Below are 14,172 nucleotides of genomic sequence, written 5' to 3' on the forward strand. Positions count from 1 at the left end.
GCTTGAACTGACGCAGTCTGCTCTCCCTGGGTACTCCCTGAAAGGCCTGAAGCAAGAGGAGTCTTATGGGTTTGTCTGCACTAGAAAGTGATATTAAAACCAGAATGTAACCACAAGGAAACGCATTAACTACAGAACATGGGCACAGACTTACCATGATTTAACAGCGGGCATAGCTTGCCTCATCAATGCAGAGCCATGCCCTGTCAGACAGACAACTCATTAGATTTATGCTTTGATCAAATACAAGTCTCTAATAAGGACCAGCCTAAACAGAGGTTTGAATTTGGGGAAGAGGCTGGAGGTAGGTTTAACAAGTTGTTTCACAGTGTTGCTACACATTGTTGAATTGCTGGTGTCAATCAACCCGAAAGTCAATACACTGGAAGTTTTTGAGGTCTTCTGGGACCTCCTAGGATGAGAAGCTTTAGATAAACTGAGTTGTCAGCATTAAGCTGGGAAGCAAGTCAACAGCATTTCAGTCAAACTTCAAAAATTAAAATTCAGAATCCTGAGCAAGTCAGGAAACTAGTAAATCCTGCTTTTAAGCCTGATGTTCCTCCTCATGACTCACTGCAGGAAATAACCCTATTTGCTGTAAGCAAACAGGAGGAGAAAGCACGTGACACAGAAAAAGGTGGCAGCCTCCAGAAAGACACAGACATCACGACGCACATTGTGGAAGGCCAAGGTTGCTGGGAACATCAAATCCAGCCATCTGAAATAAGGGTAAAAGTAACAAGGTAAATACAAGGAGAACCGAAAGACATTCCTTCTGCCAACCACGACAAATGGCTCAGTAACACAAAATGTCAGTTGGCACTTGAAGAACAGTGGATGGCCAGACAGAAAGCGCATTTTTAAATCATTAACACATTGGGAACACACAGATGTGCAGTACAGCTACATCTGTGCATTGTAATTTCTACAGTAGTCACAACTTAATGAATCATCAATTGTGACAAGATCAATGAACCGAACCGAACAACAAACTAAAGCTAGTAAATTCATGCCCAGGGCAAGAGCTGAGGGTTTCTTTTATGTTTTTTAAGCACTTCTTTCCTTTTTAGTGTTTAATTACTAAACACATGAATCTTCCAGAATCCTTTTCTTTCCTTCTCCCGCACCCCCAAAGTCCTACTGGAAAATAGAAATATTTTATTCATGTTTGTTACATTCAAATCTAGGTACTACTCATCCGATCAGCAATTTCTTCCTCAGGACTATGAGCACATGGCAGGCAGAAGTTTTAATGTTGGGACGTGTCCTACATGCCAATCAGGTGGACTCTGATTAAGCCTCCCACCTCTAGGCAAAGCAACTGCTGGTTTTTCCATGAGGCCACAATATTCCTGCAGGCAAAGCATCAGAAAAGGTTCTCTGCAACACTACTTTTTGAAGGGACAAATTCAGATCCAAAGCAAGCATCCAGAGCATTTATTTGTAAAGGGCACACACCAAGCTTCCCCCGGCCTCAATCCACTCAACAACTTCAACGTGGGTTTGCTGACGACACGTCTACGTGCATAATCATCTGGGTTTCAGGTCAGTGATATCCTCACCAAAAAAAGGTTAAGTAACCTTCAGCACGAGGCAGAAGGCAACACCCAATCTTCTTGCAGGGAATGGTCCCTGCACCCAGGGACACTCCCTGCCGACCTCTTCACTCCTCCCAGTGAGTCATTTCAACCTCTAGTATATGAGGCTTTCAGTGAACTGGTATTTGCCAGGGCTCCTGTCTCCCTTCCAGACAGGCTCCAAGGGACAGCAAGCTCTCTTGTTTGCAGCACCTTAGGCATGGAACGCCATCTGGAAGGCACCTCCTTGAATTGTTGCGCTGCTGGCATGTGCTGCTCCTCCCTGCTGGGACTCCAAGTGAAGGAAACACAGGATCTCTTTAAACAGCTCATTCTGTTCCTCCTCCTGACATTCTTTCTTTGCTCTCCTTTATACTGGATAGATATCCTGTTGTCTTGGACCATGCATTCTCCAATTCATTACCTTCCCCTGCCACAGCTTTTGTTAATACCACCCTGTGGGCAGTTCCTGCATTTTTCATCAGTATGTTTACAATTTCTCTTCTCTCCAAGGACTTTTCCCTCACTGGGACCTACTGCAGGATTGTCTAAATCAAACAGACATAGAAAAACAAACTCCAGTATTGCCTTACTGGTAAAAAAAGCACCATTTTGAAACTGCAGTGCCAAAAAGCGAGGCTTTGGTTTTTTACTGTCTCCAACAGGTTAATGGTTTCAGTGCCTTTCCAGTTGTCTCTAAGCAGCTAGAAGGTCATAATGCCAGTTCTGTCGCATGTAGTGTTTTGTGCAGCTGGTTTTACTTAAAAGATTCAGCATCCTGTGCTGACAGGCACTCTTATCACACAGAAATTCCCCCCAGTCCCAGCTTGGACCAGCAACGCAGCAGTGAACATTTTTAGACTACAGCTGGATAAAGTTATAGCTCTGATTACTATTTAAACTTCTCCGCTCAACTCACGCACCGAGAACTTGGAAAGGTTTCATCCAGGCTGGACCCTTGTGATAAAAGGATTGAAGGAACAGAGCACAGGATTAGCACGGCAGATGAATACATTGCAGTGTTCTCCCATGGCATCGTCCAACCTGCCTCATCAAGGCACCAGATGATCTTGAAAAGACAGATCTTATTATACCTCACACCCACTGGTTTTCCTTAGGATAAAGGATTTGAAAGAGCTATTCTGGAGCTCTGGGCAGAAAGAATATGAGCAGGTGAGAGTGCCAGAAGGAGTCACTACTTCATTATCCAACTGAAATATCCACTAGAATAAACAGCTGTTAGAAAACTCTACAGGGAAGGTGTTGTTTTACTACTACAAGATTAATACTTTTATAAAGAGTCTCTGGGCTTCTAAGACAGCAAGTGGAATGCATGTATCTTAGATCATCTTTACACCAAGCATTTTAGTCACTAACAGCTCAAATAACAAATTAACAATGAACGGACACAATAATTACTTCCTTGCATCCAAAATTAGGGCAATTATTCCTTTTGCTCATTATCTGGGCACTGCATTTTAATAAGCATCACAAACATAGAGCCTTCCCAACACCAGACAATATAAAAACAATGCAAGATCAACAAGAGATCTACAAGGACAACTAGATGTGGGACTTGTCAATAAACATGACGCACAGAAACCAGCTGTTTCTGTCAGAATGATCAATATCACAGGTCTTCAATGCAAAGTCAGTTTTGTTTTGTACAGTCAACATCTCAGACCAAGACTAAAAGTTGGCTCATCTCAGAGGCTTTCCTCGGTTTCACTGACAAGTGTTTTTGCCTTTATCTTCTACACCATTCAAGGTGTTCAAGACTTCAGAGCTCTCACTTTTAAAGCCTTCATTGCCCCAGAAGACAAGACTAGCTTTTCATGACACACATATTTTATTCTGCTTACAACAACTGGATGGTGAAGGGTCTTGATTTGTTTAGCCTGTAGAAAAGGAGCCTGAGGGGATATCTCATGGTCTATGGCTTCCTGACAAGGGGGAACAAAGGGGCAGGCACCGATCTCCTGTCTTTAGTGACAGAACTCAAGGGAACATTATGAAGCTGTGATGGAAAGTTTAGGTTGGATGTTAGGAAGAGGTTCGTTGCTGAGACACTGGAACAGGCTCCCCAGGGAAGGGGTCACAGCACCGAGCTTGGCCGAGTTGAAGAAGCATCTGGATGATGCACTCGGTCACATGCTCTGACTTGGCTGGCCCTGTGTGGAACTCAGGAGTTGGACATGATGATCCTTATGGGTCCCTTCCAACTCAGCAGATTCCATGATTCTATGATCATTAGCATTTATGTGATTTTTCCTTTTTCTGCAGAAGAATTTAAAGTACTTGTGAAGTGTTCTCTTCCACAGGTATGGTTGGTGGCACATGAAGTATATGATTTCCCTACATGGACATCCTCTCTTCTGAACAGCTGTTGTGGCTGCAACATTTAATCAGCATGCGTTGATATTCCATTTTTTTCTGGCTTTCATTTTAAGATAGTGATTTCTCCAAGAATGATTTAATATGGGCTGCAATGTTTATTTTTTTTTAACTGAGAAGAAAAAGATAAGGCACAGAACATAAGCCCAAGATGACTGTATAGAAACTTTCTTGCATGCAGAGATTTATGCTTTCGTAGCTGTAAGCACTGCATTCCCTACGGTCATGGTTATCACATTCTGTTCTCTCCATGCTCCATTTTCCATTTAAGAACTTACTCTCCAGTTCTATTAAGTGGATATATTCTCCCACTTCTGCAGAAGAAGTTACAGAAGATCACTGTGGTGCTATGTCATCTTAAGTGCCTGTGTAAGTCGTGGCATACCACTAAATGACAACAGGTCACTAAGCTTTGAGCAAAGAGTCTCTTGGTTATCAGCAGATACAGAAGATAATTTTACCAAAGTAGTTAAGGACTCAGAAAGGCTTCTCGGGACATTTTACTCTTGCCCTTCATTTTTTCTTTGGAACCAAAACAGGTAATCCATATTGGCATTATCAAGCAGTGATTCCCATTCATTTCCAGTAGTTCAAACAATGAGCTACTAACTCTGTCAGAAGGCTATTCCACAACCTAACAGACTTCAAAGACTCTACAAATACATACCAGCAACTAACTTTATTAGTCAGCAGGAGATATCAGCAGGACTGACATACAAGCTACAGCGAGCACATCTGTCAATAACAGGTTGCTACAGATGCTCTCAGAACAAGGCATCTTGAAAGAGCTCCAGCAATAAAAAAGGTCTTTTGCAATATCTGATTATAAAGATCTATTATTTTAGTTTCTGATGGTCGCCAGTAGGTGTTAAGTCTGGCGAGATGTGTGATCTTTGATTCTGACAAGGTTTACAGTTACAGTCACTCAAGTTGTTTCTAGGGACTAACTTCTTGTTTGCCTCTTCCAGATGAACTAACAAATACATCTCCATAAAAATTCCTTTTACTAATCAACTCATTAATTTATAATTGTGGGTTTTCACATGTGAGGTTCTTTCTTCTCTGAAAGACTTCTAGATCCACGTTTACAGAATTCATTAATAAAAGTATTTTCTTCTGGCTGCCAGCCCTCCAAACACCATTTATTATCAGAGTCACCAGGCCCAGCCTCAGCCTAGTTATTACACGATAAACATGTTGAGAGCCAAATCAGGGCTCACTGACACCTAATCAAATTCCACTCTCCTGTTCACTTTTTTTTCTAGTAGTAGCACAATGATGCTCTCTATCAACAAGTTCCTCAAATACCGGTTTTAAAATGACTGGATGCATTAACAACCTCTGCACAAAAGGCGGGTATTAAATTGACAGCGTTGTAGAGACTCTGTAAAGAGGACAGTCAAAAAAAATCAAGAAGAACCAAATCACTTTAAGTGACAGGGATAATAGGAACAAACATAAGAAATACTAAGAATTTTTGCTATAAGCCCTGCACATACTGCTTGGAAACAAGAGGAGACAAGACAAACACAGGTGCATCAGAGACACACAGAGAAGCTATGCTAGCCAGTGACAGCTGAGCCTAGCATACATCAATGGTGTACCTCCAAAATCCATGGATCCATCAGTGCTCTTGAAGACACTTGCAAGGTTCCTTGTGTGGACATCTTTATTTGGGTGTTCAAAAAAAAAAAAAAAAGTACTTGAAATCAAATGGGAACAGGTGCAGAATAGGACCAGTAAGACCAGGAGAATGGAAAAGAAGATTGGCAGATCATCTGTGAAATGACATGGGGATTTTACTGCCAGGGAGGCTAACTTGGCCGCTTTCTGATACTTATTGGAACATTATTTAGCACAAACCTCAACCTATATACCCACATTTTCACAACAACCATATTTACTCTCATTATACCTATGTTCTTCTTGTCTCTTTCCTTCCTTTGTAATATCTAGGCCAAAAAAGCTTATGGGACATCTCCTTCTTGGCAGCCTTCATTCTGTTCATCCACTCTCCCACCCTTCTTAAACTACCATTCTTTTTAGCCATGGTTTCCACCCTCATTTACTGCCTACCAACACCATCAGAATCCCATCCCTAAGCTTTCAGATACTGTTGTGGCCATGGGGGTCAGGGCACGTGGGAACACCAGCCTGTGTTCAACGACACGAAAGGCAGCGCTGGTGGTTGCTGCCTCCCAGCTGGGACCGGTGATCTGTTCCAACAGAGAGTCAAGACCGATTAGTTCAAACCTCAGACGATTTAATCTAACCTGTCTGATTTCAGAGCGGAACAGAGACACAGAAGCAGTCATCTGGCCATCCCTGGTCTCAGCTGGGAGACAGTAACCCACAGGGACACCTCCCCAGCAAGACAGGAACCTGCCTGCGTGAGCGCATCTCTGCCAGAGACTTAAACTCATCTGTTTGTGCCTCATTTACCTATTGGATTAGGCTGAACGTTTTGATAGAGCAGCCTGCCATACTTTGCTTGACAATCTCCCAGGAAGCTGTAAAATAGCATAGAGTGAGAAGCAACCTGTCTCTACACCCCGAGTCCAGGAGAAGAGAGAAAATAATGCCCAGAGCTCAATTATCAATTTTCATAACAGACAGAAGTTGCCAGTTGGTTGCCACGAGGCTCTAAATGAGCATCCACGTTTCTGAATTACCTTCACAAGGGATTTGAGAAATGGAGCAAGTAGAAAGGAGACAACTGTTACTGGCAACAAAAAGCCTTGCCTGAACATAATTTCCAGTACCAAAGTCAGTGCTTATAAACTGCTGAATAAACTTGGAATAAATCAACTGCATGAGACAAGCAGCTCTGAGAAGTCTTTTTACATGATATACCTGCACACTTACTACAACTGTACACTTACAACTTCAAGCTACTTAATCTAGTATTTGGCAATACAAACCCTGCATTAGAGATTTTCTGTAAAATATATCCTTCCTTCTTGTTTGTTTGACACAAAGCTCACTTGTTTTAATCTGGGAAGTCCTTCTCGAATTGCACACGCTGCTTTTGGGTGTCGCAATATTGCTGATAGGAATGTGACATCATCCCATCCTGTTGGTGATGCAATCCCATAGGACCTCATTTACAAGGCAACATGCAGAAACAGCCACTTGCTGTAAAAGATTCTCAAGATTAAGAGGGCATTACCTTTTCAGACACGGGGTTTTATGGGAGTGCACAGTTCCAGAGGGTTCAGCTTGGCATTAACTATGTGATATTTTATATAAAACTTTTCAAAGGTTTTATTTCTTGCTTCATAAACTTGTGGAATGAACCTGGATGTTAACCTTAGTGCATGGCACTCTTCTGATGGAACCTGCTATCGTGGACACATTATATGGTTATGTGCCATTAGTTAATCATTTAAACTTAGATAAGAAATGGAAATTGTGGCATTTGGGTCTGATACGTTCTGAAGATCTGCTGACTCTCCTGTTTGGAGGAGAGACCAACAACACTTAAAACTTTTATTCTGCTGAGAAAATTACTTCTTTCTCTCTCATTCACAGCCAAGTATGACTTTCCTGCTAAATAGTGTAAAAAACCCCTACAAAAGTAAAACTAATGTTCTTATTGAATCCTATCTTTGTAAGTAAATAAATAAAGAGAACCAGGAGCTTCACGCCTGGATTGAGATGATAAGTGCTCTAAATATACCAAAAATTAAATAGCTGGAACAGTTCTTCAGATACTGTGTCAGTCTAAGTTTTGACAGCGTGGGACATAATGGTGATGTAAGTAAACAGTTTCTGTAAATTTTCTTGGTCTAACTGAAAGAGACTGCCAATTCTGCTCTATCTTCTGTGTGCTGTGGGACGAAGAGGCCATCTCCTTCCTCTTGAACTTTCACAATTCTTTGAGCCACTGTTCAATATTGAGAAGTGACTAGAGTTCTTAGCAGGGATGACAGGACTCCCAAATTGCCTTACCAGACCAATACCAGGCAACCTGCTGTTGAGCAGCATAATACACTCTTTCATTGTGAGCTGTGTTTATACCTTAACTACGTTAAGTCCATGTAAACAGGGATTTACATAGTTTAGGTGACAACCTAAACTTCTCAATGAGACCATCAACAGTTTCAATTAATGTTTCAATTTTTAACACATTCAGGCCTCTTCCCGTCTCTGTGCATCACTGTATTTTAGGGTGTTTCCCTAAGCAGTGAAACCTGTGGAGGCTCACCATGCTGCAGCTCCTGGAAGTGCAGTAGCTACAGAGGTCCATATTTCATACAGACAGAATGATTTGGATAGCCTGTGTGGAAAGAAGCAAAGAACAGGAGTAGGATCTCTAACCATGACAGCAGTCTTTCTCCCCAGGGAGAGACCAAATGAAGTTGGAACAGTCAATGAACATGAAACATGTAGAGGAGAGACCTGTCCTCTCCTGACCAGAGATACAAAGAGACTACTACCAATCCCAAGAGCAGCAGCGTACGGGGAGCTTTAATTCATTTACACAATCAGAACGAGCACATCCAAATAGATTCAATTTCCCTGCTATAATTGTTTCAATTTTACAACATATTGCTAGAAATTCTTCTTGGCAAAAAGACGCAAAAGCAATGAAGACAAACACGAGCCCAAGCACAATGATCCGACTGATCCTGTTGTATCTAACCAAACATAAACAAGGATTAAACATAGCTAACTTCTGTTTACTATTCCAATGACAAAATCACTTTCAGAAGAGTGTTTACAAAAAGGGCATATTGTTTCAGGCCTTCTGAGATCTAGCTCTCCACAGAAATAATTTGTAACAGTCAAATGTTTATCATTTACAGCATTTCAAACAGGGTAACCCCAGGAACTGGAATGCAGCTGGCAGATGGTGAAAGAAATTAAGCTCATGACATGGTTCAGTAAACAGCAAGTTAGGAGAAGGTGGAGGTGCTTCCCACCCCGGGAGGACTGCCGCACTTGGGAACTTTCTAGGGCTCGACTGAAACACACCAAAACTTCCCCGACTTCTGGCAACGCATAACTGGACAGTAAAACTTAACTTGCCAGCTTACCTGGTGACTGAAACCCAGCGTGCAAGCAGCCCTGTCCTGGCTCTTCTGTCCATCCTTGTTACCAGGAGCTGTCTCCTGCAGAGCCTGGCAGCGCTCTCCAGGCAGAGCGCTACACGCCACATGATTAGGAGTCTGGGGTAGGGGCATAGGGGATTTGTATAGATCTGTGCTGTAAATGGAAATTGGAAACAGAATTTCCATTTTCATTTAACCTACTTAAAAACAAAGGGATATGAAACTCTGAATATATTCAGCGTCACTTGGATATGACTGCGTGCTGTGGGTTACAGGGAAAAAGGCTGCTTGCAGAATGTTAAAGGACCAGTTACAATTAAACCATTTCCCAATTACAGAAATCAAACCCCATAACCAAATGTCCAAGTTGGAAAGCCCTGGGAGAAGGGACTGATAATATACTTGTATTTGAGCCTCCTTCCTTTTCCAAATAATCCATATGCTCCTCCCTGCCCCTTGAAGAATTTTGGGGTTTTTTGGCACTGCTTCTCCCCATCTTCCTGCTGGGTGGGGACTCCTAGAAACCTCAGCCTGAAGGTGCACTTTGGTGTACAAACACTGTTATCATCAACCCTTCCTAACGCAGCCGCAATGCTCAACTCACAAGTCTCTGGAATGACACTGTGTAGATATACCCACAATCAGCCTGCTGCCACGTTCTTCCACGCTGGCATCTTTCCTGCTCACATTTCATATAATCTCCCTATTTAAAAAGCTCAGTAATTCTCAACATTACCACTGAATAATATATTTATTAATTTGTTAGTGCCACTAACTGTCCCCAAGGCTTTTCTTGGGAATGTGTGTCAGCTTATTGATTCTAGCCCTCCCCTCCCTGCACTGCTTTCCTCCTCTGCCAGGCAGGAATGTACTTCTGTGCTGCTTCGGGTCATAATTGGAAAAAAGATAGAAATGTTCAATATGACTCATACATAATTCAGCTTATCAGCTACCCAGGAGAAATGAGAAGAGAAGGTATATGCACGTCTATTTCTCCTACTATCAACAGGAGAAATAATTTCCAGTTACACTAAGTATACGTAGTTTGGTCACAACAGGATTTGCAGTTAGAAGGGAAAAATGAGAGACATGGGAGCAGAGAATGAAAGGGCGGTAGGGAACCGAACTCTTAAAAGAGATTCACTTATGTGAGAATTCCCGATTCCTCCAGGAGACTAGATTCACGCTTCCCTCTCAATATTCAGAATGGAGCAAGTTGGCAATTAGAAAGGATTACCTGCCTCTGATCTGTAAAACATCGCAGAAATCTAAATAAAATAAAGCTCCAGATTAGTTAGCTACAAAGACATCTAATAACAGCCTGCTAAACCCTGACTGTGACTTCTGGATTTAATGTTAAGGCCTACGTTCTGAAGAGCAAATTGTGAAGAAGCATTAAAACTTATTGTTATAAAGGATTTTTAATGTAAAAATCAATATGTGCTGCGTATTTAGCAGCATGTAACCATAAGGACGTCTATGATAGAGCTTTGTCATGCACCAGGGACTACTGCATTAGTCAAATTCTTGAAAGGAAGTGCAGAATGCCTGCATCACTCAAATTGCCACCTGAGAGCAATTACAGAAATTATTTTAACCCCAGAAGCAGAGGGAAAATTCAATCCTAGTTGATAAGTCTTGAGGGTACCAAGGGTTCCATGTGAAATGTGTCAAATACCTCTACAGAATTCGCATTAGGAAAGCCCCACACAGAGGTGGGGGCCATTGAGGCTGACCACAACCATGAACAGGGCACTGAGTTGCAATATGTAGTTTTCCAACATGTAAGAAAACAAAGGAATATTAATAATTAAAAGAAGAGAAAAAAAAAAATCACACCCCCAAAATGCAGAAACAGCATAATCAAAGGCAGACAGCACAAAGCAGGCATCATGTTTGAAACATAAATACAGACTTGCCCGCAGAACATCTTGGAAAAGAGAAATATAAACCATTTTTTCTTAATTAATAGTTACATCAGAACTCATCATCTTCATCAGTTAAGCCAACATAAGAGGCACAAATAGGTCTTCATCCTCTGTAATCAAGCTCACAACTCCATATGCACGAGCACATTCAAACTGTTACGCAGCAAATGTTTCTTAATTTTGCCTATTATCAGAGTTCCCAGGAAGGGGTCAATACTCTTCAGCTGGAGAGGAAAATGCAGCTCTCCAAGTGTGTGGATCCTTCTTGACCTTATGGGATTACGTTGAACTAGCATCACTCCCGATTAAAGGAGGTTTCCAAAAAGAAAAGCGGGGTCTGTGCCTGACTGGCAGCAACTTCTGCTTCTGCAGCTTTCAAATACTGTGCACACATGTCTTTGCCTGTCTCTGGCGTTTCCTACCATCCCCGATTTATGTGGGGGGGTTGCGAGTTTTACCTCATCAGGAAATCAGCAGGAGCACCGCAGAGCTGAGAAATGCTGTTGTGCTCCTTTATGCAACGCGTGTCTCCCTGGGCCTTTGAACATTTAACACAGAGCAAATAAATTATTAGTGTGTGTGTGTGCATGTGCATACATATCCAAGGTACATAAAGGCAACTGCAACCAAAAGAAACAGGAATGCGCTCAGAACAGTTGGGTATTCAAGTATCTGGTATCACAAAAATCCAGTTGCAAGAACCATTTAAATGCAGATCTGCACACAAACTGCCGAAAGAGCTCCGCTGAGCTTTATGCACTCACATACAGGGCTGCAAAGGCAAGCAGTAACAAAAAACGTAAATAAAATCTGCTTTTTTCCCCCTCAATAATTTTCAAGTCTATAGCACCTGTTATCCCATTCTTAATGCTACTACTACTGAAGAGCAAGCGGATCCCTTAAGATGCCCCACCTCCAGGAACAAGATACACAATCACATCAAGTATTGAATGATTTCTATGATTCCCATCACCACAGCGTCTGAGCACATTACAGCTGTTTAATGTATTCTCTGCCACAGAGCAGAGAGGAAAATACGATTACCTCTATGCTATGAGCAGGGACGGGAGAGAAGGGACAATAGGTAACCTGTCATGAATGGCTGGCACACTCACTGTTGGGATAACCAGTCTCCTCTGGTTCAGAATCATACACCAAGAAACGCTTCCCAGTCTAGTTTTTTCATTACTATCCAAATCATTTTGGATAGCGTATTCAATACATGCACACACCCCAAGCAATCTGACTTAGCCTTTTCCTGCTTCTATTAGTAAATGTGAGCAAAACCAAAAATCCATTCAGCCGAATGCCCTGGATTTGTAACATCTCAGCACGTTTACAAAACCCTATGTATGGAAACAAATACTGAAGCACATCGATGTGCTAACCCCCCCCCACATTTCCTTCTAAACAGTAATTCTGACAATCAAATAGAAAATCATCAACTGATCACAAGCCTTTATATCTAATACACTGTTATTCCACAAAACCTTCCATTTAGAAGAAACAAAATAGCAAGCAAAATCAAACCTGTTTATATAGCAGACAGGGATCAAAATCTTGCCTTCAGTGGGAGAAGGAGAATAACGAGCTGTGACTACAGTGACGAGTAAACCTATCTAAAGTCCACATCAAACTCAAAATCTGAAGAGTAACCTGAAAAATCTATTCAAGAACTGTGCCAATTTAAGCCAGAAGGTGCAGCAACGTAGATTAAGTTTCTGACTGGCAGATACAATTCTTAGATACCCTGAAGACGGGTATTATATCAAAGCAAGACAGATGAGAAAAGTATACGAGTGTCTAGCTCTCCAAGTTAGAAATGCCACACCTCAGACAATACAACTGGAAGACTGAAGAAAGTTCAGAATCTGCAATCCTTTTGTGACTGTCTGAAAAGCACTAGCTTCTATCTCTAAGAGAAATTACAGCAAGGATGAACACAGCTTTTCCAAACCAAGCTAGAATATAACCATGTCATTTAGGACCACCACATGAACATGTAGCTGCCAAAGCCATGCCTTCTGCCACCTAAGGCATGAAAAAACTTGCCACTTACCTTCTAACACTGTTAATTTGGCACTCGTGTTTATCTCCCCAACACTGTTGGTCGCTGTGCATTCGTAGATAGCTTCATCTCGATGAACACGCAGGGGCTGTATCCGCAGAACCGATCCTGATCCATCATCAAACTCAATAACCTTTAATAATCAAAAGAAATCACTTCATTACTGATAATCCCTGCAACAAAAACTGGAAGTCAAAACAATCCAGGTGTTAAAAAACAAAGCCTGCAAAAGAACAAGCCCTGTAAGCTCACAAGTACCATGCAATTAGTCAAGCATTCCAAGTCCAGAAATGCAAAAACTTCGGAGTCAAGAACATATTTGTCCTCTGAGGAGGCCAGAAAAAATGAAGATCCAACAAGGTTCTTTATGAATCAATTAAGGTTGACAAATTATCAACCTGGTAATAAAGATGTGGATCTGATGATTTAAAACATCTGAGCCATATTTGCACTAATGGTTTTACTAATCACTGATAGCAATTTAGTGCCAACTTTCACCTTGATGGAAGAGCAGAATGATATACTCCTGTGGGATTACCAGGAAAACAGTAACAAAACTAGAATAAAACCTTGAGTACCTACAGTGCATGCTAACTCCAGCAGAAAGTGAGGGGTTTTAATGTCCTTCAGCATCGGGTACTTTGCAACTCTGGCATAATCAACAATGATGTAATTACGATCCCTTCCCCAGCATAATAAATTAAGTCCTTAATAAATCATTGCCTTTCCATCCGTCCTGCTAAGCTGTAACATGCATTACTCTAACTTCTACATGGAAGAAAGAGGTATTTGTTAGCTTGCAGCTGGATCAGTACAAGCTATTCCTTAATGGCAAGGCTGTGAAGGCACAGCCTCGGGCCACTGTTAATGCCAAACTCATCCTTCTCCTATTACCACGCACAGCACAACTTGGAAATATTAACTCTACTGCAGATGGTGACAGCGTGAGGGAAAGGCACAAGCCCCCCTCCTGTCACTCGGGAACTGCAGGGGAGATGAAAACACTAAGCTGTGCTCAGTTCCAGACACGTGTGCGTCAGCCTAGGACCTGCATTACAGAATCACAAAATCTCTGAGTTGGAAAAGATCTTTGAGGTAATCGAGTCCAACTGTACCTGTCCTCCGCTAAAACATATCCCATAGCACCTCAT

The 14,172-nt window shown here is 41.8% G+C and overlaps 1 protein-coding gene across 1 annotated transcript in view; it reads right to left on the bottom strand.

Annotated features, from left to right (window-relative positions):
* Positions 1-14,172, bottom strand: part of PTPRF (protein tyrosine phosphatase receptor type F) — a gene marked incomplete at both ends in the record, with an annotated part of 250,710 nt that overhangs the window by 181,218 nt on the left and 55,320 nt on the right. Inside the window, one exon of the mRNA XM_084266106.1 lies at positions 13,013-13,154. Within this exon, the coding sequence (XP_084122232.1) occupies positions 13,013-13,154 (142 nt within the window). The remainder of the gene's footprint in view (positions 1-13,012; positions 13,155-14,172) is intronic.

This window comes from Gallinula chloropus (assembly GCF_964237585.1).
Source record: "Gallinula chloropus genome assembly, chromosome: 6".
Classification (NCBI taxonomy): domain Eukaryota; kingdom Metazoa; phylum Chordata; class Aves; order Gruiformes; family Rallidae; genus Gallinula; species Gallinula chloropus.